Source organism: Chenopodium album, chromosome 25 (assembly GCF_948465745.1).
Source record: "Chenopodium album chromosome 25, dcCheAlbu1.1, whole genome shotgun sequence".
Lineage (NCBI taxonomy): Eukaryota > Viridiplantae > Streptophyta > Magnoliopsida > Caryophyllales > Amaranthaceae > Chenopodium > Chenopodium album.
In genome coordinates this window covers 12,137,327-12,164,590 of record NC_137858.1, presented here as the reverse complement: position 1 = coordinate 12,164,590, position 27,264 = coordinate 12,137,327, and the positions used below count along the sequence as shown (strand labels likewise).

Here is a 27,264-nt window from a genome sequence, read left to right as displayed (position 1 = left end):
TGCAGTGGCGGATCCAGGATTTTCGAACTTATGAGTCACCATCAATAATTGATCACTTGTTTCAATCCAAAAATTATATAAAAAAAATTATATTTCACCAAAATGATTTCAATCCAAAAATAGGATCTAAAAATACATACTATAAAACTATTACATTAAACTAACTTTATAATTTTTCACTTAAAAACAAAAATTATATTTTTAAAAAAAAAAAGTTAGATAACTTAAGAGACCGGTTATTTTATATAACAGGTCTCTTTAATGAAATATGAAAGCACCGCCAAAAATTATTCTGACAAAAAGAGACCTATTATCTAGATAACAGGTCTCTAATGACGTGATGGCAATAGCATTAACAAAGAGACCTCCTATCTGATATTTTAAAAAACTGACAGTGGGCTAATCTCAAATAGAAGCAGCAAAGAGACCGCCTATCTGTAATAGATGGTCTCTTAGTTTTTTGTTTTTTTTGTTTTTTTTTTTTTTTTTGTGCTGGTGAGTCACGTGACTCACTGTGCACCTTAATAGATCCGCCCCTGTTCATATGTGTTTATGAAACATTGGTTACTAAGACCATTTATCGGTTGAAAAATGAATTTGAAATTAAGTCGGGTGAATCTTTAATGAAAATTTGACCAACAATCTTCAAATTGGGAGCACAATAATTTACACGCACAAACAATCGATTCACTGTAAATCGGTCCACAATAGAATATATATCGACTAATCTACCAGTTTTCCATTCTTTTCCATTTGGTAAAGAATATTTCGACATGTTTTACTTGTATACTAGTATAATTTCCGGGACAATTTTGCAACATTTCACCACAACCCTCCAAATTCTCAATACTCAAATTCTATGCATTTATTTTTTTTACAAAAAATAAAATAAATAAATAAACAATAAACACTAATAACTAGCCAATCAACTAATTCTTTCGAGGGATTCCAATAACTAACAACGTTTCATTCTGTGTTGATTTCTTTCGTGTATAATATATCCCATGCATTAGCTATTTAGCACGGATATACTCTAGTATATTATAATAACTGAGATCATAGATTAATTATTCCAATCCCTATTTATGAATAATCACTCGCAATTCACCATACATACAAGTCATAATAAAATATTTTCTCATATTCACTAGGAGGATATTTTCTACCATACTACTTCCTCAACTTAAATTTTCTACATTAAGGCTTTGACCATAAATTGGATAAACTTTGCATCATAGTGGATATAACATATAACTAAAGAAAACCACCACCATCATCAACCATCTTTCCACGAAATTAACGGTCATGATTAAACAAAGAAAAAGAAAGACTTCACAAATCACAACAACCCAAAAAAAAAAACAAAACAAAAAAACATGGTGCTATATTTTTTTTATTTTAATTATTTTTTTTAGAGCAGAAAAACCATTTTAGTCAGACAAGTTGGTGGTATGCATGCAGACAAATATTCAACCCACCAAAAAAAACAATAAATTATAAAAATAAAATAAATTACTTAAATCCAACATTTTGAGAATTTTGGGTAAGCATTTTCTCACAACTTTATGCTCCACTTTTTTCCTTAAAATTCCAGAAGATTTGATTTCTTCATCATATTTAACCAATTGGGGCATTACATACATTCTATACAATCTCTGAATTTTCTTATCATCTCTTAGAGCATATATTAATTATAATATAAAGTTTTTTATATCAAAAGTTTGTTCTTTTTAGTACTACCTAACCCAACTTATTGACTTATTTAAGGTAATCTTCCTGTTAATTGGTCAATTTTGGTTGGGGGGTTTTGTGTCTTGTTTTTGTGATTTTTGGCCAAAATCTGTTGACAATATTAATTCTGAAGCTTATCTCTTTTCTGGGTTTACTATTGTTTGCAGGTTATTCCTCTTTTTTGTGATCTTTACTCCCAGGTACTATTTTTTTTTTTTTTTTTGGGGGTTTCAATTTCATGAAATATTTGATTTTGTTTTTGTTTTCCTTAATACTAGTACTTTCAATTGATATATAATAGGTGGGATTTGATTTATTTCCTTGTTTGTTTATGTTCTTAATCTTATTTATGTGCATGCTTACCCTTTATATTAAAAAAAAGATTGTATGAAAAGCTTTGTTTTAGTAGATCTACTTGCCAATCCCCAGATATATTTTTATATTTCCTGATTATGTTTTGTATTAATGATAATGTTCTTGGTGAATAATTGCATGGTACTTAATTTCATGATCTTCTAGAGTATATGAGCATGTTGTAGGATTTCTTTTGGGTTTGATAGCAAATTTTTGGTTAGGTTATTGAGATTTTGGAAAAATCATGTGCTTAGAAGCTTAATTATCAATTATATTGATTGTTGGTGTGTAGCTTATTCGTCGTATGTTTATTAGATCATACCATTTAAATTGGATTTGCTTGGTTGGTTTGAGTAAGAAAGACCTTTCTAGTTAAGTAACGCTGCAACGGTACTGTTTAAAGGAACTCGGTTTTCGCATAGTGAATCCTAGTGTTCCGGTTCTAGACTTGAGGATCTAACATATTAATGTGTGTACTTCCTAGTTGTCGTAATATGAAGAGTATGAGTTACATATATAGAGCTAGTTAATCAAATTAATTACCAACTATAGAAGTCGCAACCAACTAAAAACGTTACAATAAGACGTACCATGCTCACTCATATTTATTTTTTTATTTTTATTTTGGCTCATTTGTTCATCTGGGGGAGTTCATGTGAAGCTCCCCAAATTAAGAAATTAGAATGGGTAAGAAAATAGTCTTGGTTGTACAAATTAAATTATTAAAAAGGTTTGGATTCCAAAAACCTCAAATTAGAAGTATTGTATTTGGATGTGTTCTGTGTAGCTGCTTGCTGTTCTTGAATTGTTCCAAAGGTGACAGATCTGGTCATTCCTTGCGTGGTGATTATATTATCAGTGATGTGCTCGAACTTTGTGATGGTGACGTATTGATGTTGCAACTGCTTACATCCTTAGTTTGAGTTCAATAATTAAACTTATCTTTCTTGAGGAGAGACTAAGTCTGGACTAGATTCTACTCATCTATGTGGTTTTTAATTGCTTCAAGTTGCTTATTGCATAATAAATTAATCAAGTGTCAGGATAAAACCCCTTATTTATTTATCTTTTCCTTGTTTTTTCGAATTCTTTTGTTTAGATAAGATAGCTTGAGAGCAACATGATTATTGCAACAACACTTGGTCAACTTGATAACGGCATTTGGCATCCACAAAACTAGTCATATATACGGGAAGATTTGGATTTGTTTGACATCTAGACTCCTGGATTTGGGAAAATAGTTAAGAGAGCATTGATCATATTTTTAGTTTGGTCAGAAGATATGTCTACAGCATATGGAACTCCGAGGCTTTATGCACTGCAAGGAGGTAGTAAGAGCTCTGGTTTGTCTACTCAGTTATATGGTTCTGAAAAGCACAAGGTCAAGTACATGACAGAAACTTTCAGCAGTCCTAGTTATGATGCGCAGTTCTTCAATAATTCTCCCTCGGAAGAGCTGATTCATCCACCAAGTTCTGCTCCAAACCAATTTGACTCCTCATACCAAACAAATTACGACCTGGATTACTTCATCAGTCAAAGTCCAGAAGCAGTTGAATATGATGAGGGTATGATGAAGTTGAAGCTTCAAGAATTGGAGCATGCTCTCCTAGACGATGATGAGGACGGAGTAGATGAGGTTCTTATTGGGCCTGAGCACAACATGGAGATAGATGAAGATTGGGCTGGGTCATTGAGGAACATGATGGCCCATGACTCCCCAAAGGAGTCCACTTCCTCGGAATCTTCCAACTTGAGTAGCATTGGTAGCAAGGATGAAGCGCTACCTTCTTCTCGTAATACTAAACAGTTACTCTTTGATTGTGCTGCTATCATTTCAGAGGGAAATTTTGCGCAAGCTGAATCAATGATTAACGAGCTTAGACAGATGGTTTCGATCCAAGGGGAACCATCACAGAGGATTGCAGCCTACATGGTAGAAGGCCTTGCTGCTCGGTTGGCTTCATCTGGGAAAGTTCTTTATAAAGCTCTGAGATGCAAAGAGCCACCTTCTTTTGAAAAGCTTGCAGCAATGCAAGTACTCTTTGAGGTATGTCCATGTTTCAAGTTTGGATTTATGGCAGCAAACGAGGCAATTTTGGAGGCAATTAAGTATGAGAAGAAGGTACATATTATTGATTTTGATATCAACCAAGGAAACCAATACATAAATCTCATACGATCTCTTGCTAAGCAACGTGGAAAGTCGATTAAGTTGAGATTAACTGGTGTCGATGATCCTGAATCTGTTCAGCGCCCAATTGGTGGCCTAAAAAACATTGGGCAAAGGCTTGAGGTGTTAGCTGAACTTGAAGGGTTGCCCTTTGAGTTTAAGGCACTACCAACAAGAACACCACTTGTCACCCCTGAAATGTTAGATTGCAGACCCGGGGAAGCACTAGTGGTAAATTTTGCTTTCCTGCTCCACCACATGCCTGATGAAAGTGTCTCAACAATCAATCTCCGAGACCAACTTCTTCGAATGGTCAAAAGCTTAAACCCAAAGCTAGTAACCATTGTTGAACAAGATGTGAACACAAACACCACCCCGTTTCTCTCTAGATTTTCCGAGGCTTACAGCTATTACTCTGCTGTTTTTGAGTCTCTCGATGCCACTCTCCCGAGAGAAAGCCAGGAAAGAATCAATGTCGAGAAGCAATGTTTGGCACGCGATATTGTGAACATTATAGCCTGTGAAGGGGAAGAAAGGATTGAGCGTTATGAGGTCGCAGGAAAATGGAGGGCAAGGATGCAAATGGCAGGTTTCAGATCATGCCCATTAAGGCAAAATGCGAGTGATATGATTCGAAAGCTTATTGTATCACAGTATTGCAACCGGTACAAGTTGAATGAGGTGATGGATGCGCTTCATTTTGGATGGGAAGACAAAAACTTAGTCGTTGCATCAGCTTGGAATTGATTAAAATCGAGTTACTTATGACTGTTTCTAGTTTGAGTTTTCGCTTCTAACAGACTTGAGGGTGCTGTGTAATTTATATATTAGCAATAATAGTTTGTATATTATGTTGTGATCTTTAATTTTTTTTGCTGAACTGCATATTGTGGTCTTCCCTGAGGCGATATCCAATACGCCTTTTTTCTAGCAGTTCATCATGAACTTAAACTGTTTTTAGGTAATCCAATTTGCTGACTACACTCTTTTATGTATTATACTGTATTTTTCTTCATTTGATTCCCATGTTTTTTTTAATTATCATCTGATATTCTTTTTGTACAGTATTTGATTTTGCATGGAAACTTCTTAAAACTCTTCTTTATCCTTGTGAATGCAGCGGACGCGTAAATAGTATTGAACTGGAATGTACAATTTGATAATCTTCCATGTTTTTTTTTTAATTTTTTAATTTTTTATTATTTTTTATTTATTATGTCCCGGTTATAATTTGGCACTATGTTCGTGTTTTATACATTAGATTAAACATGTTCATTAGATACTTGTTAGATAAAGTACATCTTAATTTGTACTAGTATTATTTAATTATTAATATGGGTAGCGCGTTTTGTTTGCGGTTGATCATATCATTTGACCACTTGTACAAAAATAAAGTAACTCCTGTAACATTAATCGAGTAGCCCTTGTAACATTGACGAAATAACCCTTGTAACACTGATCGAGTAACCCCTATAACACTAATGAAGTAACTTCTATGGTGGCTGCCAACACGGTGTGACCAGCTATGCAAAATGGGTACTAAATCAAAATTTTAAGGTACCTGTCATAGTCAACTATGGCTACCTCTTTTTCGTGTCTTGTAATTATAGAACAAATCTCATCTAATTTCCAAGGTATGAAAACAAGCAATAGGAAGAGAATTGTTATACGTCGTTCTCAAATCTCATTGCTGAAAAAGAAAAACTCTGTCAACTACTAGTCTACTACCTATATCATCTAATCCCCAAGGTACCTATGAATCTATGATAAGAGTTAACATTTTCATGTTTTTGATTAAGTTAAAATAAATCGTTATTACAACAAATTAATTTTGAAATTTTTTGCAACAAATTAATATATTGCTTACTACCTCAGTCTTCTTTTAATTTTATCCTTTTTCTAACTTTGGCTCACTTTTACTTTATTCCTTACACCGTTACACGACAATTTTCTTTATTCATTCTTTGATATCATTTCGGGAACTTATTCTATTTACTCACTCTTTTTTTGACTGCCCGAATGAGTACCTTAACCAATTAATAATAACACTCATTTTATACTTTAAATTATATCTATAAACAATAATAATAACTTTAGTTTAACATTCCCTCACAAAATTATCTTTAATTAACTTAACTGAACTTCAATTAAATTGTTTTAGATAACTTTCTTAAATCAATAAAACATAACAACAAAACTTATTATTTTACTCCAAACATTGAATGACAATCAAAATACATACAAAATCAAACAATCACATTTCTAATTTAGAAGGTGGATGAACAATAAGTACCTTAACCAATCAACAATAACACTCATTTTATACTTAAATTATATCATTAAACAATAATAATAACTTTATAGTTTAACATTCCCTCACAAAATATACTTTGTTTAACTTAAAAGAACTTCAATTAAAATCTTTTAGATAAATTTCTCAAACCAATGAAATATAATGATAGTCCAATCTTGGTTTGCTAAAATTAGATCTTGTAAGGCCCAACTATAAACTTCGCAAATAATAGTTAAGCCCAATTAGTGATTTTGGGCTCCGTTGAAATTTATGAAAGAGGGATGTGGTATTGAGGCCTGTTTCATATTTCATACTACTATTTGGTAGCAACATCAAATAACCTATCAACACAATGAGCTAAAGAAGAACGAGAACAAAATTATAAAAATCAATTTAATAATCCCTCGGTATTTATTGAGTGAAACGATTTGACTTTATGTGCTAATCACCTAATCCACTTTGAATAATGTTAGTGATAGTGAGGGATAACTCAGGTAGTTAGAGTTTTCCTCCCAATTCCAGGTGATTATGGGATTGATTCTCATCACTCGTCGTTGTGGCTCTTTAAACACCAAAAAACTTTGACTAATGTTAATGACTTATATAAAAGAAAAAAGATTATATTTGTGGGTTCTTATTGTAATGGTCTCAATGAATAGATTATCAAAACTCAATTATTATAATTTTACTTAAATAGGAGTACTAAACTCGTACAATATACATAGTATTTTGTATTGTTATTACTTTTTTAGGTAGATGAATTGCCCTATATCAAATGGGAACCTCCTTACCCCTTAAAGTGTCCTTAGTTGGAATTAAACCCCCAACCTCAAGAAGAAAAAGCTCTATGCTTATCGCTAAACCAAGCTTTGCTTGGTATTTCGTATTGTTAATTATTGTGAAGTAAACTTTTATTATAAGAACTTTCAAAGATAGAATTAAACTAACACATACAATTAAGAAAGATAGTTTAACAATTTATTTTATACACATGAGACATGACCCGAATAAAAATATAAATTAATATGTACAGTATAGTGTTTAATTTTTAATAAAAAATTGATATTTTAAAAATGCATTTCAAATCGAAACTATCATGATTTTATGAATGGTTTGATATTTATTATAGTTTATTTTATAGTTAAAGTTTTTGAAAGTTAACCAAAAAAAATTAAAATGTAATAACAGATTAAGTACCTTTTTTATAATAGACACATTTTCATAGACCAATTTTAAAAACAATATTAAACTAGTTAGCATCAAAGAAAAATAATAAATAAAAAATAAATTAGGACAAGATATTGATTAATAAATACAATTGACAAAATATCAAAGCCTCTAAAAATTGTGTTTAATAGAATATACAAACCAATCGTGGGATTCAAACATTAGTTTATTTTTTTGTTTGAGTTGGTCTCTTAACAAGGTATCACATCCAGCGTGATACAAATGTCACGGTTTTAAATTTCAACTCCCCACTTTTAAGTGGAATATTTCACGCTGGCTATGAGAGTATGAAGGGCCCATGATTCATCCACATTTCAAGCCCAACGGGCTTTCATTGTGAGGGGAAGATGAAGAACTTCGAATTAATTATCACCTAATCTTTTTACTTTTTACTTTTTACTTATAATTAACTATTAATATTAGTTATTAACTTATTACTCATATAAACTACTGTATCAAAAACTCAAAAGCCAAAAGCTAATGCATGCCTATTCGATTTAGCTTAGAAGCTAGCTATAGGCACATAACTTACCAAAAAGTCATTTACCAAACATTAACAATTTAGCTATTTGGAAAGCCAAGAGGTAGCAAAATGCGGTTTACAATGGACTTTATTAGTGCCAATCTCAATTTAAATTTTAAGTTGAAACTTGAAAGTGTACAACAAAAATCATTCACTCACTCAACTACATTATTAATTATACACGAGCATGTAGCATCACTATTTCCCTCCATTCACTTTAAATGACATACGTGCCAATGCACAACTTTAACCATTAACATTAACAATTTTAAATTATTAGTAAGAAGTATAAAAGCTAAGGTTAATACAATAAAAATATACATAAAGACTAATCAAAATATATTTTACATAGCGACTTTTATTTTTTTTATTTATTATTAATTTATTTTTTTATATTGACTAAAAGTATAGTTAAAATATAAAGTCAAACTGTTGCGATTGTTACGAAACAGAGTTGGGTAGCCCTCTATTACTCTAAGACTACTTGTATTGTCTATATTACTTAGTTGTATTTGTTATTAATGCAACATAAATAATTTCCACAAACTTGAATTCATATTCATTATTCATTATTCATTATTATCCTTGCACATGACGAAAATTTAATTGTTGATAAAACCATTGGTTGACAACAACTTATTATGAAGGTAAAACTTGTGGCAAAATCATAATGAGGTCATAATTATTTGTTTGTAATTATGACCACATTCACTAGGGGTACTTGGGAGTTGTATGTATGTAACAATAGTGACAGCAACAAACTAACAAAGAAAATTATTACGTGACTAATATGTAATCAAATAATGATTTGTGACCACACTTTTTGTTCTCTTAGATAATGTGATTAAATGAATGATTTGTTTTTAAACACTAACCAACCAAAACCCTAATGATTTTTCAGTAAACGGCAAATTGATATTTTGAAAACTTGTACTTATCATATCTAATGCTCTCAAATAAATTGATTGATATATCATTGTTTAGATAATATATATATATTTTTTTTTTGAAACCTGTTTAGATAATATATAATCTTTCTTGTACATATTAGAGTCAATATTCGCAAATACTTATATTGTGAAGAATTTAGATTTGAAAGGGTAGGATCTAAACTTATTATACTCATCCTTGGTTCTTCATGACCTAAATTTCCTCCCATATGCAATTTGAGCCAAATATATGATCCATGCCTTAACTAATTTGAACATATGAAGTAGTCATCAATTGAAATCGATCCATCACTATTAAACACTAATTTCATTCTTTTGAGGCACGGTTCTAGCTAAGCATGTACACGATAGGTGATAAAATTATATTTGTCTTATTAATTGTTCCATTGTATATGGAAAAAATTTATTATTTTTATTGTATTGCAAGAAAATCTGTTAGACGACTAATAATGGTAAGATTTTCAATGTAAAAGACTAATTCATGAGCCCAAAATCATACAAACCCTTGGTTTATCAACCATCTATGTTGCATTTTTTTGTTTAAGAAACCTTTTTTTTTTAACCTCAAACTATGATTTAAGGGTTCAAATCGTACAAGACACAAGATAAATACTTAAATTTTGTAAGATTTTAAATTGATCCTTGTTTCTTAAGTACTATTAGTACAAGTTAATAATGTTTCATCAAATCCGAAGTGTTTTTTCAAAATTGTTTAGTAGTGTTACATTTTACCTAGCTTGCAAAATTGCAATTACTTAAACAATAAATGACTTTGTACAGTTAATCTTTTTCTTTTCTATTCATTAGTGTCCATTGAGGAGGTTATACTTTACGTTTCTTTTGTACGTTTTTGCTTGCAAATGATCTCCAAGGCCCCCAACATATAGCTCTAGTGCATGCTATACCCCTGATCTGTAAAGGCATTCTAGATAAATACCCATGAGCTATATGTCCATTCATAACAAGTGGAAGAAGACAACAAAAAGAATACCAATAAAGGTATCATCACTTAAGGGACGTCTCAAGTTCGAGCCTTAACGAATGTAGAAACCTGTTGTTAAGAAACTCACGCATTATAAGTCAGTTAGGTGTGCAATACAGGTCGAATCCAAATTTAATCAGAGTTAAGCTTCGATGAACCAAATGAGACATACCAAAAAAAAAAGGTATCTATTCATTCACATGTATCATAGAAGGTGATTATCTAGACATCTAGTGGTACGTGTTATTTACCACTTTAAACAGCTTAATGGTCTATTGGACACACATCAAAATCACTAATAATTAAAATAAAAAAATAAAAAAGAAAAAGAAAAAAATAGAAAAAAGTATAGAAAAAAAGGTGGCCTTTTGAATGGTCGGATTTTCTAAATGGGGTAACACATGTGGCCGTGCATGGTGAACGGGATTGTAATTGTTTTTAATCTAATGAGAAAAATTGAAGGATAAATAAAGTAAGTAGCTAGTACTTCCGCCGTTTTCTTTTAGATGCAACACACCTTTTAGCGCGGTAATTACGAAAGGTGGGGTTTACATGATATAATAAACTTTAAAATATGATGAGTGGTTGTTAAGAGTGTAATTTAGTGGGCCATGTGCTTTAAATAAGGGATATAGTATATTTTTTTCCTACAGTAACTTTCTTTTTATAGTGTGTTGCAAGTATTGTGACATTTCCTTTTTAAGGAAGTGTCGCAAGTAAAAGAAAACGGAGGAAGTATGTTTTAGGAACTTGTAAAAACGGACATTCGGGATGAAGGTGCAAACTTAACTAGGCCAAGAGTTACGTATGTCCACCTAAATTGGTCTCTAGTTGATTCTATTATTCTAATATATTGACATTTGGAAATTACATTTTCTTCTTTTTCTTTTTTTTTTTTTTTTTTGAAAGAGGGAATTACAATTTTTGAATAGCATGCACATACAATATTAAGACCTACAATTGTGCAAATCATTGTCTTCAATTTAACACACTTGGAAACTAATTTTGGTGACCACTTGAAATTAAATTGATTGTAGGTACCTAGCCATGCATCTGCTGTCCAATAGTTATAGTTTACGATGTTATTCGAATTTCTGGTTTAATTAGCTTGAAAGATAGTTGGTAATAAGTAAACATCAATAACATTTACAAATAAAAATACATAAGAAAAAGAACTGTCTTTTATATATTTCTATATCGAAAAGTCATTAGTATTTGTCAATAAAGATAAATTATATAGTATTACAAAAGATTTAAAGCATAGAAAATTTGATTTACTTTTTAAATGGAACTGATTTAATTAAAAGTATCCTTAGAATTATTGTAGTTGTTATCATAGTTTGTATGAATTTGAACCTTAAATGAACCTTATTAGGCCGTGACTCTTTTGAATGGATTGAAATGTCTTTTTATTACCTCTAATTTGATTAATAAATGAAGGGGATATATATAATGTTATGTGAAATTTTAGACACTAATAAAAGTTAATTGAGATGGTAAATGTATGACATTAACGTGTGGGAGTGTACGGGTTCGGATTTAGCTCAAAACATAATTATTTTGTTAATTGAAGTGGCAAACTTACGTGGCACATATAGTTTGGATAGTGATGATGTGACACTGTGATATGGCGCATATACTTTAAAGAGTGCTACATGACACCATTCCTTTGAAAGGAACGCCTTTTAATATATAGTATAGATATAAATTGACAATCAAGGCTATGTAGTTGAGAAAACCACACCAATTAATATTGGAATAGCACAACTCTAATATACGGAGACCAAACACTCAAATAGCATACAGTATCATAACTTAGCATGTTATATTAGTGTGACCATATCATAACTTAGCATGTTAGTGTGACATTGACTACTAATAAATAAATACAAGTATATATTACTATTATATATGTAACGTACGTCCAATAATGTTGTATATATATTATATATACATTATTATATACATTTTCACAAGTAACCACATATTAAAATCAATTCAGCATTGATGTTTGATGGTCTATTTGTATTGTTCCATTCTCATTAAATAAGTCAAGATCAAAGAGATGGTGAACCATGTGGATGATAAGTACTTGAATGATGACTACCATGTCAATGTACCATGGCTTTAGCTAAACAATAACGAAAGGGTATTTTAGTCCACTAATAAATCCAATAATGTAGGGTCTCGAATCTTAGTTGTGATACATAAAAGATGGTGTATATGTGGCTTGAATCTTGTTGTCTCATATCAAAATTTATGAATAATGCATCTAATTTGGTGTATGTACATTTTTTGAGGTTGTCTATACAAGTGTGAGGTCAAAGAGTGACCAATTTATTTGCGTGGTTGCATAGTTGTACAATTTGTGTCACTTACATACTTTAATGTGTTTTTAGTGCAGCAATAATTTAGGTGGTGTTTGATGTTAGTTACTGAATACGTATCACAAGATGATTGAACTAAGAAATTTTAGAGATGTAAGGAGTAATAACTAGATTATAGTTGACATCGGTCTATCAACCATTGAGCACGCTTAGGTCTCGTTCTCTTCACCTTAATTTTGCTGAACTGAAATTATTTTTACTGAACTGAAATTATTTTTGCTGAACTGAAATTATTTTTTTTTACTGATTTTCTATTATAATTCTTCTATAAGATACATAACTGAACTTATTTTTACTGAATTGAAATTATTTTTATAGAACTGAAATTAAGTTTATTGAACTGAACTTATTTTTAAAGAACTCAAATTATTTTTACTTAATATTATTTTTTCTAAGGTGAAGAGAACAGGGCCTTAGTTTGTACTCCCTCTGTCCCGTTATTTCATGCATGTATTTCTTTTTGGGTGTTCCAAAATGTTGTGTCTATTTCTAAAAATAGCACATAATTATTACGGTGTACTTAATTTCTATTTTTTTCCATACAAATTACACATATATCAAAAACATCATTACTTACTTTTATCTTTTTTCATACTCCCTCCGTCCCTTTATTACATGCCTGTATTCCTTTTTGGGGTGACCAAAATTAAGTGCCTGTTTCTATTTATAGGTTGTACTTTTGTGCCAATATTATTCTTGTTTTGATGAATTGTCATCATTTTTCTTTTTCTTTTTTGTACTTTACATCAATTTCCAATACTTTCTCTCTCCTAATTCTCAACCACCTTTTTCTTTCTCTCTATCTCTCTCTTACCCCACATGCATATTTGTACTCCTACTTTTTAGTTTTAAGGAATCTTTAACTTTCTTAATTCCCGTGCAAAATGAAAAATAGGCATGTAATAAAGGGACAGAGGGAGTACAATATTCTCTACTAGTACTTTTTTTTTTCCATACAATATTCTCTACTTTTTATCTTTCCAATAGGATATTTCCATACTTCCACCATTTTCCTTAAAGTTTCGCGTGACTAATAGCAAAACTCCACAATTTTCATATAATTGGAAAATAGTTATGGGATTTAAGTGTTCAAACTCTTGATGTCTTTGATAGGTTGTCAATTAATCAATTTACTTCATAATTCCATTAATTTCTTCACATTTAGAAGTCATTGACCCTAATCATTTTAGGTGCACACGGCACAATGGCGTGTATCATGAAAGTTGATAATTTTTTTAGTGATAAACATTTTTATTTGATTATCAAAATCATTGTAGGACCATCATCAAGTCAAGTCTAGTTAAAAAAAAATAAAAGGTTTTGCCACCACCATAAAATTCAACAAGAGAATAAAAATAAAGACATCTAGAAGGAAATAAGCAATAATGAATTATTTTATTCATTTCTCACAAGTAAATTAAATAAACATGAAATTTATATAAATAAGCTCAATGCTAAAATAAACAAAAGATTACATCTTATGTGAATCTTGACCTCACATAATAATCAAACTAACAAGCATTACTCATGCATTATTTCAAACAATACTAAACAAGTGACAATATCAAGAATTCAAATCTCAAATTCATGATTTCTAATGCCATAATTTGGCATGCATGCTAAATAGGATGGCCTTTATATCTTAGGAATCCAAAGATTTTGGGGTGAAGTTCTTGAACTTTTGTTCCATCTCATACCAAGATTCCAAGCCAATCATGTCATTAAATTCGGAGAAAGTAACCATTTTGTCCAAATCATCCCTAGTGGTACCCTTGTCCTTAAGAACCCTCAAGATTTCAACCAAAGCCTTGGTTGTAGCATAGATTGTTGATAGTGAATGAGCAATCAAGTGGAATCCCATTTCCTTGAACTCGGCGGGTGTGTGCAATGGGGTCTTTCCTCCTTCGATCATGTTAGCGATTCTCAAACCCTTGACATCCCTAACAACCTCTTTCAATTCTTCGATGTTTGCTGGTGCCTCAACAAAGGTAGCATCAGCTCCGGCCTATTTACCAAATTAGATAATACTATCAAAATACAATTATAGATAAATGATTATCTACATTTTTTCCATGCAAATTCAACCGTTAATTTAGGGATTGGACCATCCAAAATCTAAAAGAACCAAATACGGTTCCATGACACTAAATTGTTGTTAGTAGTAATTGTCATTAGTCTTTCAACATTGAAAGATATGTGATCTGTATGAAAATGAAATTCTCATATGTGACAAGTTATAGGCTAGAAACAGTAGTCATGTGCTGGACGATCCAAGTGGTTTGACTTGGGAAAATAATGGACACATATAAATACTACTCATTTAATTTCTTTTTTATATATATTTTTTATAATAATTATACTCCACCACACATTACTAAATTGATCTTGATTCAGATCCAATCCGAACATGTCGGGATTATAAATCATAAATCCATATTCAAATAATCCTCGTAACTTATCGAGTCCACTAGTTTAGCGTGAAGCAGATCTATGTTTTTTTTTTTTTATATAATTTAAATATATTTCTACAGTAATTTATTGGGTTTAACAATTTAAGGTGAAACTCACTTACATTTTCGTAATTCAAATTTATCTTAACTAATAAATTACGTCATCGACTAACGTACCTCTCTGTAAAGGTTAGCCCTTCTAATGGCCTCTTGTAGACCATGGGGAGCCCTAGCATCGGACCTTGCTACCAAGAAAAAATCAGAATCACCAATGGCTTCTCTTGCAGCTGCAATTTTAAGGGCATGCTCCTCTGCTGGTACAACACTCTTACCACGCATGTGACCTAAGAATTTAACAAAAAAGAGAGTAATTAATAACATTATAGATTAAATTTATTCCTTTGTAAAATATTGGTAAAGTCAATTGTCAAAATACTTACCACACTTCTTGGGCCATACTTGATCCTGTAAAAATAAAAAATAAAAATAAAAAAAAAAAAAATTCACATGATTAGTAAATGAAATGTATTATTTAATGTACTACCTCCATTACAGGTTATGTGCAACGATTAGACATTTTTCATCTCTACTTTATGTCAAATCGTTGCACATAACCTATAACGGAAGTAGTAATAAAAATTTAAATCACTTATTTTATGTTTTTCAAGTCATGTTCAATAATTTGTACCTCTAGGAAGACACCCTTGGCACCAGCAGCAATCAATTGTTTGATAAACCTTTGGACATTGAGGGGGCCACCACCTCCGGTGTCTGTCATAAGCCAAAAAATATCACCCCTTTTATTAGTAACATGCTTTATTAAAATCACGAACATTTAACAAATTAATGGATCAAAGTAATTACCTCCGTCAACAACGACACACAAGCTTGGAGCAGCAGCAGTGATTCTGGCTACAGTGTTCACAACTTCAGTTGTTCTGCATCATAGAATAATTAACATTATTAATATATTCTACAATAATACAAGTAATATTCAAAGCTTGACATTAGTAAAAGGATAGTACCCCTAATACATACTAAACTTATTTTGTTTTGTACTTTTGAAAACCAATTCAATTAGCCACCTTTGTTTCACTAAACCCCAAATTAGGAACTATTTTGAGTGGAATAATCTTAATCATCTTCATGGAAGTGTGAATGGCGGCTTTTTTAAAAGATAAAATTGTTTATTTATTTATCTAAATTCGAAAATCCTAATTACGTTGTTAAATGTTTGTATTGAAAGAACACAAATAAAAATTCTATTTGAACTTTTAGCATGTCACATATTTAATTTTATCAAAAATAGACAGCGCTATTTCCTTAAAAAATATACTAGTATTATTTTATCCAAATATATGCTCGTATTTATTTTTTGGCGGGGAGTAAACTTTAATTTTCACAATTGACAAAAAGTTAATAAAAATACAAAAAGCGGAAATAAAAATTCATTTACTAATCTCAAAAATTGGCGGGGCATAATATACTAGTTCATTGAAGGGGACTTAACATACAATCCACTACATAAACTAGGCTTATAAACATTTTTCAAAATATTTATTTAAATTTTCTATTATAAACTTTTACATGAGATACATTTATACTTTCCAATAAAATGTCCACTTCTTAAAACATGGGTGCAAAGTGCAACACCTTTTTTATTTATTTATTTAATTTTTTTTTAAGTCCTATATAAAATTTTTTTTTTAAAAAAAAAAAAGAAAAAGAAAAAGATATCCCTATATAATCTTAGTCAAAATGCACCAAATCATTTCCACTTGCCCACTACTACTATTGAAAAGGTTACGAAACATATAGCAGCTGCCTAAATGTTACCTTTAATAGGACATAATAAATTGGTATCCATTATGTTGACTATGCAACTATACAAGCACATGCTTTTAGATTCATAATTACAATAGAGTAATAATTAAGCATCTTGCATATAAAACTATTAATTTTGCAGAAATTACTATTATCAGATCAGATCATATTATATTGTATTAGACTCTTTAAGATCATTGTATAATACGAAGTATTTGACCACTTGATCTTTTTTCACGAATTATATTGGATCATGCATATGTCATTCTATGTATCAATGTACTATCACTTATCAGCATAAAATTTGACATTACCAATGCAATAGCTATCAGTTTCATGATTTTTCACAAAGAATATAGTCATTTAATAAAATTTAGAGAATTTATTAACAATGTAGTAGAATAAAGAAAAAGTGAGAAATTATACGTGAGCAAGCCAAAGTCAGGCAAGCCAAGGAGGGCAGCGGAAACACCAAAACCAGAGACAAAGCAAGCTTTGAAGCCGGTCTTGGCACAAATGGCGGCGGAGAAGGGATCTTGGAGACCCGGCATCAACACGGATCCTTCCTCGGCGATCAACCGGTGCACGGTTGTCCTTCCTACAGGAGCAGAAGCCTCAAGAGAACCCATTTTCTAGTAAGAAGAAAAAGAGCTAAGCAAAATATGATAGCAAGGAAGGAAGGAAGGAAGGAGGAGATGATCGCTAGAAAGAAGTTGTGTTTTGTGTTAATGTTTGGTGTGTTTGCTACCCTATTTATAGTAGTAGAGTACCAAGATATGGTACGTAGTCATAACATATTAAAAGAAAAGTTGCACCAAAAGATATTAATTTTTAAATAAAAGGGGTGCGAAATTTCGTCTATTTTTAACTTTTTAACATTTTTTTTTATTTTGATAGAAAGGAAATTTCGTGATTTGTTGTTTAGGTTAAATTTGCTTAGAGGAAAAATATAATTGGAGGGTGGAAAATAGTATTTGTGGGTCCACAAGACCCCCTAAAGTGAGTGATTACTTGGCATTGTTATCATTATATGCGTATTTATTTGAAAATTATTAGGGGTGTAGGGACATGTGTTTTAAAATTAAGTATGATTATAATTTGTGGAATATAATGTTGAAAGCCTAAAAGATTAGCTCCTTTAAAAAAAAAAAAAAAAAAAAAAAAAAAAAAAAAAAAAAAAATTGTAAGCACAAGTTGTACTCATTTAATTTTTGTAAGCACAAGATGTACTCAAGCCAGGATAAAGTTAAGGAATAATGAGGAGATGCAGGGATGGCTAGTTTTTTTTAAACGTCTAACTCAGCTATTTGGTGAAAAAATTTCATGATTTTGAACTATAATTTTATTGTTATAGGAATGTGAAGTGTCCAAATACCATACTTATGTTCAAGTAGTATATGTCGAGGGTCAGATATAAGTACTTGAGATAAAATAAAGAGTTCATGTAATATAAGTTTAAATGAGTTTCAAAGGAATATATTGTAATTAAACAAAATTCATAACCGTTGTAAACTAGTAATTGGATTACAAGATCCAATCTTAGATTTAACCACCTTTCAACGTTGCTACAAACCTGCATGTAAAATATTTTGTTGGTCACATGTACTTCTTGTTTATCAATAAAATAATAAAGATGTTAAGGTTGTTAGCAAATCCATTATCTAAATTGTTTGTTTCCCATAATATAGTACATGTGACTAATGATTTTTTTTCTAATGGAGCACTGAATCATTTTATGTGTATAGTAAAGAGCTACAAGTTAAGAAAGAAATAAATTACTCCGTAAGTACTAGATAATAATTACTAAATTAATACATGAAATCAATTTGAAATTAATTCTCATGCTCCAAACTATCTCCATGTACTTTCTATTTGTAAACATGAGTTCAAAACTTATAACACACTCCATATTTTGCATTTTGGAGTTTGAGAGATGGAGGGTAAGGGAGAAACTGATAATCTATTGCATAATTAATTAATACAAGTATATATACTCAACAACAACATTAAGTCATAAGATTGAATACTCCAAGGTTTACAAAAGGTTTACACATTCAAATTAAATGGTAAGTTATTTGTTTACATCAAATGATAAAACACTATTTGCACAACTCTTGATTGAGCTTCACAAAAAAGATTTCGTAGGACATATTTTGCTCATCTCATTTCCATCTATTAAGTACATATAGATTCAGATAAGGGTTTATGCATAACGACCGTATAGTATAGAAGTTTATGCACAACAATTAAGTACAAATTGATTCAGATAAGGGTTTATGCACGACGATGGTATGGTATACCTTGTGCATGATGATACATAACAACTGATTGTACGGTGACAATTGTTGATTAACAAGTAAGCAGTTGTCTTAGAGAAATTATGGACGTATCTAAGCCAGGTAATTGGAAAAGACTTAGGATACCCTCTTGGAATTTCTCAATGTTAGTTGAGGAAAGATTCCTCGTAAGAACTATTTTAGAGATACAGCTATTCAAGCTTTCAAAGGCATTATTCCCCCACCATATGTTGTTCATGGCCCATTTTTGTGTGATCAAATTTAGGAGAGTGACTAGGTGCGGCCAAAATAATTAATTCAAGTAGATTCTAAGGCCTACGTTCATAATTTGATAATTTAAATAAAATAAATTTTACAATAATGGTGTTTATTTTTTGAAATTATATAAAACCAGCATCTTGTATTAGTTGCATAAATATCTTAGTTATCTATGTCATATCAATTATTTTGTATATGACTCGTAATGAACAAATATATGCACACAATTTAGCACAACTCAACACATCCCTAACAATCGAATCGAGGGTATGGAGGAGAATTGGCCTCTTTCTCATAGAAGGGCACGTTCTTTCATTGTACAAACGCTTGTGCCTCGGCGAGTGAAGGCGGTTTTATTCTGATCGAAGTGTAGCGTACTTTTATGGAATGATCCAAAATCATATTTGTTCATGTGAGTCTGTGACGGCTATTAGAATTGTAATTGGGGAGCACTCTTAGGTTTATTAGCTTAGGGTTCCCTTATGTTATAAAAGAACTGAAAGATCAATTGGATCACACTCTTAAGCCATAAAGTAATTAGGACTACTTACTTTTATATTCCTCACATACTCTTGTATTATCATCTCCATTATAGTATAGAGAAGTTCCCTTCCTAATTGATTGAACCATATAAATTGAAAAATAGGGTCAAATACAAGAAGATGAATAATAATGTAATTATATATATGCAAGTAGTGTTGCAACTAAAAGTGAATGAGGAAGTAATAATAATTTTCATTCTATTGTGTGAAACACATAATCAATTACAGATCGATTTGTCATGATTAAAAATTGTTGTGTTATTTCTACCTTCTTCTCAACATTAATTAATTTGTGATGGAATGAACAATATTTACTAAGTTGAAATAATTTTAAAGTGTTGCAATTACAGCTCATTGTATCGAGAATTTAAATTTAACCAAAGATATATACATCCTCCGTTGTTTTTAATTGTAGCTTTGCTATTCATATGCTTTACTTTGACTGATTTTAATGATTCATAGATAAACAAAAATGTAGTCATGTGGATCCCCTTGTTAGATTTATTTTATTATTATTTTTTTCAATTTATACTCTCTTAATATCAAATGTTTATAATATTTACATTTGATAATTAAAAATAATAATGGTTGAAATAATGCATCTACAAGTGTGTAAAGAGAAGTATTGCAAATTTTTTTAAAAAAAGGGTATTGTTTGGGTATATGTACAATGATTTATATACAAAAGTAAAATGATATAGATGAAGGGCCTGTTCACATTTACTAAACTAAGCTGAACTGAACTGAATTGAACTAATTGGAGCTTAATTGAACTAAACTGAAGTGAACTGATTGGAGCTGAACTGAACTGAACTGAGCTGAAATGAATATTTTATAAGAGAAGGAAATTAGGAGCTGAACTGAACTGAACTGATTGGAGCTGAACTGAACTGAACTGAACTGAACTGAAATTAAGTAAATATGAACATGCCCGAAATCAGATTGTTTAATTGGTATCACCTTTCAATACTCTAACAAACTAATTAATTAGTGGCATCAATATATAAATACACAAATAATTGATTAGGAAATGATTATTATTTCAATTTCAAGGGTGTGGTTTAATTTAAGAACAAATAATTAATGAGATTTTTTTTATTAAAGTAAAATAACTATTAAGACCAATTCAACCAAAAGTTTAAACTGATACTTGAAGCCTATGGTTAGTTTATATGCCTCATCATACCCCCTCGAATGAGAGACCATTGGGTTTGAAATGTGGATGTGGCATAAGCTCTCTCATAATCAGCGCGAAATATTCCAGTAGAAAGTGGAGGTTGGATAAGACTTGAACATGTGACCAATTCAACAATGATACCATGTCAAAGGATAGTGGAGGAACCAGGGGGAGGGGGGATGGCGTGGGCCATGGCCTCCCTCATGGTTTTTTTTGTTTTGACAAAGAAAAAATCCATTATTAAGAAAGTCATACGGCATCTACAAAGACATTCAACCCCAACAAGAACATTACAAAATAAATCAAAAGGTTAATTGCTTCATCAACACTACAGACACCGCATAGAATTTCCGTGAGGGAGCGTCCCCCGCTATAATCGCCACAAGCTTTCATATCACACGAGAGACTATCTATGGAACAGCTTTCGCCTTTTGCGTATGTAGTCATGGAGAAATCTACCCTCTGCTCCATCTTCATGTGCCTGCCGAATTGACACTCCTTGCAAACCCGCATTAGTCCTTGTTAATGAACAAGCCTAAATTCCATAGATCAAAATCTAGGAAATAAACACACACAAAAATAAAACAAACCAAAAATCCCACAAATGGCCTTCCCCATGGTTTTGGTTATGTATTAAACATAGCAATATTTTATGTTAAGTATGATGTAGTTCAGTTGGTAATAGAGTAACTAGATCGAATATATAGAGGTCTTAGGTTCCAAGCTTGCTCAAAACAATTTTTTTTAGCTTTTATTCTCCTCGCATTTTTTTTTCAATACTATATTTATGCAAAAGATACCTGATTAATAAATTCTAGCCCCGACCCTGTCAAAGGACCAATTCAACAAAAAAAAAAAAAAAAAAAAAACCCTTATACTGGTTGCTAAATTCGTTCTTGATTAGTTTATTACATACTCTATCAAAAACATTTGAATGCGTTGAAAGAAAAATTGATGTAAGAAATTAAAAATCGATGATCAAGATTTTAGTGAAACAAGCTAGCTAAATGGCGGCATATTTTGGTTAATCTCAAAGTTCAAAAAAATGTCTTTTAGAAGTGTAACATCGGTTGTTTGATGGATAATTATAGTCCACGTCCTATTATCATTTCTGTGCTTATCCTTTATCTAATCTTAGACCACATAAAATCACATTTCATGGATAATTATTCTCCATTATTGCATTTGTAAATTGTAAGATTGAGTATTGTTGTGATGTGGAGTCGTATTACAATGAGATTTTCACAATGATTATGTTTTTGTCGTAACATATCTCAAAATTGAAATAGATACAACTAGATTGTAACCATTATAATTGTACGAGAGCCTTAGCATAAGGAAAGCATTAATTTTAAACACAACTCTTAACTAGTACAAAATAAATTAGAGTTATCTTGATCATTAGTGATTTAATTTCCACTCACTCTAATTATGGAGATCGAGACTAATTTATTTTATTTTATTTATTTATTTTTATTTTTGGAAGGAAATCAAGACTAAAAATTCTGAGCATGAGCTATATATGTATATACATATATGAATATACAAGAACTAACGTTATAACACAATTGAGTAGATTTAACTTAACTAATGTAAAGTTATAAATCTATTTTGAATGCGTAAAATTCAAAAGTGTTGTGCATTTTAAAAAACAAAGAAAGTAAAACTATGTATAAAAGACGGTTGAAAAACCATTGTTTGAGACTCTGAACTCAGTTGACTGAACTGAACTGAACTGAACTGAGTTGAACTGAACTGAACTGAAATGAATATTTTATAAGAGAAGGAAATTAGGAGCTGAACTGAATTGAATTTCAACGTAAGAGAACAGGGTCTAATTACTCATTTACTCTGTATAGAATTTGGGGATTAGTTAAAACAATATGTACCGAAAACTTCACGCGAAGATTCAAGTTTATACAAATTTCATAATTTCCATTATATAATTTTTTTTTTTTTTATTGATAAATACACTTTTTTATGCTGACAAATCTTATTATGTCTTTATCAATACTGTAGATCGAAATATTGCCTTACAACAACAAGAATAGGTACCGTATATTTTATATATGTCCCATGTCTTTTGTTTTGTCTCAAAGCTTTTGTACTGATAAGTTTAATTATATGGTTGATAACTGCTACTAGCTATAATAATTGAATAAGATAAGCGATTCAAACACCACTAAAGTTTGAATCATAATTTCAAACAACTATTTATTACGTATTATATTAAAATAACTGTTTATTTTATTTGTATTTTATTTGGCTAATATTAAGCCGCCCATGTGATAATTCAGGTGGGGAAGCTGAGTTTTTATGTAGATTAATTACATATATAATTACAAAATTAATACATTTAGATTGGTCGTATTCAAATATTGATACCTATTAATTTTTGTGAACATGGCTAATTTATGTCACATTTCAGTAGTAATTTGTTATGTTGCGTATTGTAGTGAATTATCAAATCTGACTTTTAACATCTTATAATTAAATTTTGATTAGGAAGAAGTTGGGTTGGTGATATGATGATGTATATGTAATCTAGATTTAATTTAGTTGAAAGGGGTGTTAGGTTAATTTAAGCTTGAATAAATTGAAGTTTTGAAAGTTAAGAATCACGCAATAATATGAAATGATTTAAAGAGATTAAAAAATGTATAGGAATTCTATGATTGTCAAGTTATAATTTGTTGAGTTCGTGGGTCAATATGATTATCTTTTGAATCTAATCTAATTTGATGGAAAAAATTATATATGTTGTATATCCACATAATTTGTATAACCCAACTTACTAATAGCCATTGAACAATTAAGGGGAGACCAACTAATAAACAAATTAAACAAAGATCTATGGCACTCTTTTATTTTTATTTTTATTTTTTTTTTTATGAAAAATACTATTAAACTTAAATTTAAAAAGCCAAATTGGATGTGATCTTTCTTTGAAGAATTTTCTTCTCTCTCTCTCTCTCTTTTTTTTTTTTTTTTTTTTTTTTTGAAAAATTTTAATCACTAATTGATGTACGTTGTATTTCTACATAATGCTATCAATGAACTAATTTCATGGTAATCCATGTAGGGGGAACAAACTAATAACAAACGCACAGTGACTCTATCGTACGGTCGTACGGAGATGAATGAACAAATTAAAAAGAAACTACAACAATCATATTATTGTACAATAAAAATATTAAATTTAAAATTTTAAAAGTCAAATTGAACTAATAATATAAGTTGGATGTGATTATTTTCGACTTAAATGGTTTATTTAGTTTCATTTAGGATTGTATTAGAATTTTACAAATCCTATTACTTGAAAAACCTAAAAGTGAAAAATTACTCATTGTTGGTTGAAATCATGAAAATCAATTTGAGAAGAAATTAGATTACAACATATGACAACACGAGAATGAAGTAGCCCCTTAGCTTTTTATACGTATTCATCAACGTGGAACAATCACACGTGTTGTTTGGAGAAGCTATATAATTAAGCTACATATACTGCAACAAATACCAACATGATTTAGTTGTTATAAGGTCGAATGGACTTCATTGCGAAATCAATTGCATACCAAACTTGTGATATTAAATAAAGTACTGGTTAAAAAGCCTAATTATGAAATTAAACATATATAGGTTATTGAATTGAATCAAATAAACTAGAAGCTTATTAAGGTGACACATTTTTGTTCTAGATTTAACATATGGGTTTTAATCGAAAAAAATAATTTTCTTATTAGTTTGTAAACTTGATACCTAACATTTATATCTACGGTGATAGATCTTTAAATTTATGTTCCTTTTACATGATAATTACAGATTTAAATCCCTTGAGAAATTCATTCATAAATTCTACACACGATAAACTATAGGGAAAAAAAAGTTTAAAAATATTTAAGAGAGTTCAATAAATCAAGCAAGGTGTTGGTTTTGGTTTCATAGTGACATTTAATTCATACTAAAATTCAAGCAATGTACCCATTTCATGCATGCCTAAACTGTAAAATAGCTAATAAGATTAGTACATTTTCAAATTTAATGATTAATGTAATTATATTTATTGTTTCATTAGCAAATTATCCAGAACTATAATTTAATTCACCCTACACAAGTTGAATTACATCTTCGACATAAAACATTTCAAAAGAACATGGCATAAAAAGTAGGTATTTCATAGTTGTCGTCAATTGTATATTCTAAAACCGGAGTATTTATACCCTTACCTAGTCCATTCTATATATTCTTGAGTCATGAAGAGTCAATAATCCTTAAATAGGTTCCTTAAATAGACTCATATTTCCATATGTGGTTCAATGGTTCTAGCAAAGTGTTGAAAGTCAATAATCTTTAGATTGTATCCAATAATTAATGAAAAAGTGTATTATATTTCAATATTTCAATGATTATATTGAGGAGCTTAGCTTGAAATTCCTAGTTGTTATTTGGTTGACTATACTAATTTATAAAGAATTTCTGATTTTGTCCTTTTAGTGGATTGAAACACAATTATTGTATGGAAAGAAATGCAACATGCATAATGTTGTTGATAAATAAATTCATCATATACTATGCATGTGTAATTTTAATTTCTTATTAATACAAGATTATTTTTTATGTTAAGACATTTTACTAGTCTATTTTGGCATTGTTAATCTACTTTCCAAATAGGAAAGAAGTCATGATCGTTACAGGAATACAGCACGTGATGAGAAGATAATTTTAAACAAAATCTCTCTGGAGAATCTTCACATATTCATTGACACATCTTTGCAATTGCATGTATCTAGTATTATTTGTCACTTCTGCGTAGTTGTATTACATTTACACATTAAGGAACACATATGAAGCACTCGAACATGCATGTTTCAAATAATCATGCATTATTAGCGAAATCTTTTCAAGCGCAAAATAAATGTCCATCTTTGCATGTTTAGTGCGTTATTATGGAGCTATATCACTTTTTTTTTAAGGTAAGGAGAAGGACCCTGATCGAACCTCAACCCTCACGGTTTTTTGGTCCGGTATTTACGGGTCAGACACTTTGAGAGTGAAGGGAAAAGGGTAAAGTGGGGATTGAACCCTCAACCTCAAGGTTGGAAGGTATCATCATTACCACTAGACCAAGCTTAGCTTGGTTATGGAGCTATATAATATAAGCTTAATTATTTAAAAGATAATTGTAAGTGACTTATATCACAGTAAACAATAGTACGTATCCCAACAAGGAGGATGGACAAAAGTTCGAGTGAAATGAACGTTGTAGATCAGATCTAGCTACTGCATTCTTCGACATCAATATTAGTGACAACTTGATACTCTATCATAGACACTTGATTTTCAGAGCGAGAGTATAGGTTGATCCTCCGAAGCCTACAAAATCAAATTATCCTCCTGAAAAACATAATAAGGCAATTATTGTCTAATTGGAGGTTAGCCGGTGAGTGTGATGACACCCATCTGAATATGTGTCATTATAGATCGATTTACTGAACTAAGCTGAACTGAATTGAATTGATTGGAGCTGAACTAAACTAATTGGAGCTGAACTGAACTGAAATGAATATTTTATAAGGGAAGGAAATTAGGAGCTGAACTGAACTGAACTGAAATTAAGTAAATGTGAACAGACTCTTATTTCATGTCTAAGCTTAGAATAAGTGAGTTGAAGTGACAAAGATAAGTATGAAACAATGATTATCTTAACTGAGTCATTCTTAATTACTATTGTAGGTAATACCTATCAATAAGACAATAACTAGCTAGCACAATTCAACTTATCATTTTATCAAAGATCCAAATCAAGGAACAATCGAAAATTGACTGAATTTGGTCCAAATTTGTGATATGTAATTTGTTCATGTAACACGCCAAAATGTTAATCATGTGCATAAATTATATCCCAAAGTCCAAGTGGGTTTTTCCAACCTTTCCAGACTGTCCATATATTCGTACGGCTGCTCTTTCATATTGATTGGTAGCCTCCAACCTGTCAATTATAAACTTAGATCTAAATAATTATACCCATTTAATTATTTTTAATTAAACCTCAATTGATAAATCAAATTATTACAACGCATAAAATCTTCTTGGATC

General features: G+C 30.6%; 1 protein-coding gene and 1 pseudogene across 3 annotated transcripts; one reads left to right on the top strand and one right to left on the bottom strand.

The window, feature by feature from the left end:
* The first annotated feature begins 1,470 nt into the window (after positions 1-1,470).
* LOC145614972 (scarecrow-like protein 1 pseudogene) lies at positions 1,471-5,273 on the top strand (annotated as a pseudogene). Of its 2 annotated transcripts, XR_014107195.1 has the most exons (3): positions 1,471-1,767; positions 1,899-1,931; positions 3,185-5,273. The product of XR_014107195.1 is annotated as a scarecrow-like protein 1 pseudogene, transcript variant X2 (transcript). The 2 variants fall into 2 exon arrangements; XR_014107194.1 differs by lacking the exon at positions 1,471-1,767 and having other exon boundaries at positions 1,787-1,931.
* Positions 5,274-13,992: 8,719 nt separating this feature from the next.
* LOC145613435 (petal death protein-like) lies at positions 13,993-17,625 on the bottom strand. Its single transcript, XM_081668537.1, has 6 exons — positions 17,321-17,625; positions 15,935-16,008; positions 15,759-15,841; positions 15,511-15,535; positions 15,248-15,414; positions 13,993-14,625 (listed from the first exon to the last, which is right to left on the bottom strand). The coding sequence occupies exons 1-6, from the start codon at positions 17,521-17,523 to the stop codon at positions 14,263-14,265; spliced, it is 915 nt and encodes a 304-aa protein (XP_081524663.1). The 5' UTR covers positions 17,524-17,625; the 3' UTR covers positions 13,993-14,262.
* Positions 17,626-27,264: the final 9,639 nt, after the last annotated feature.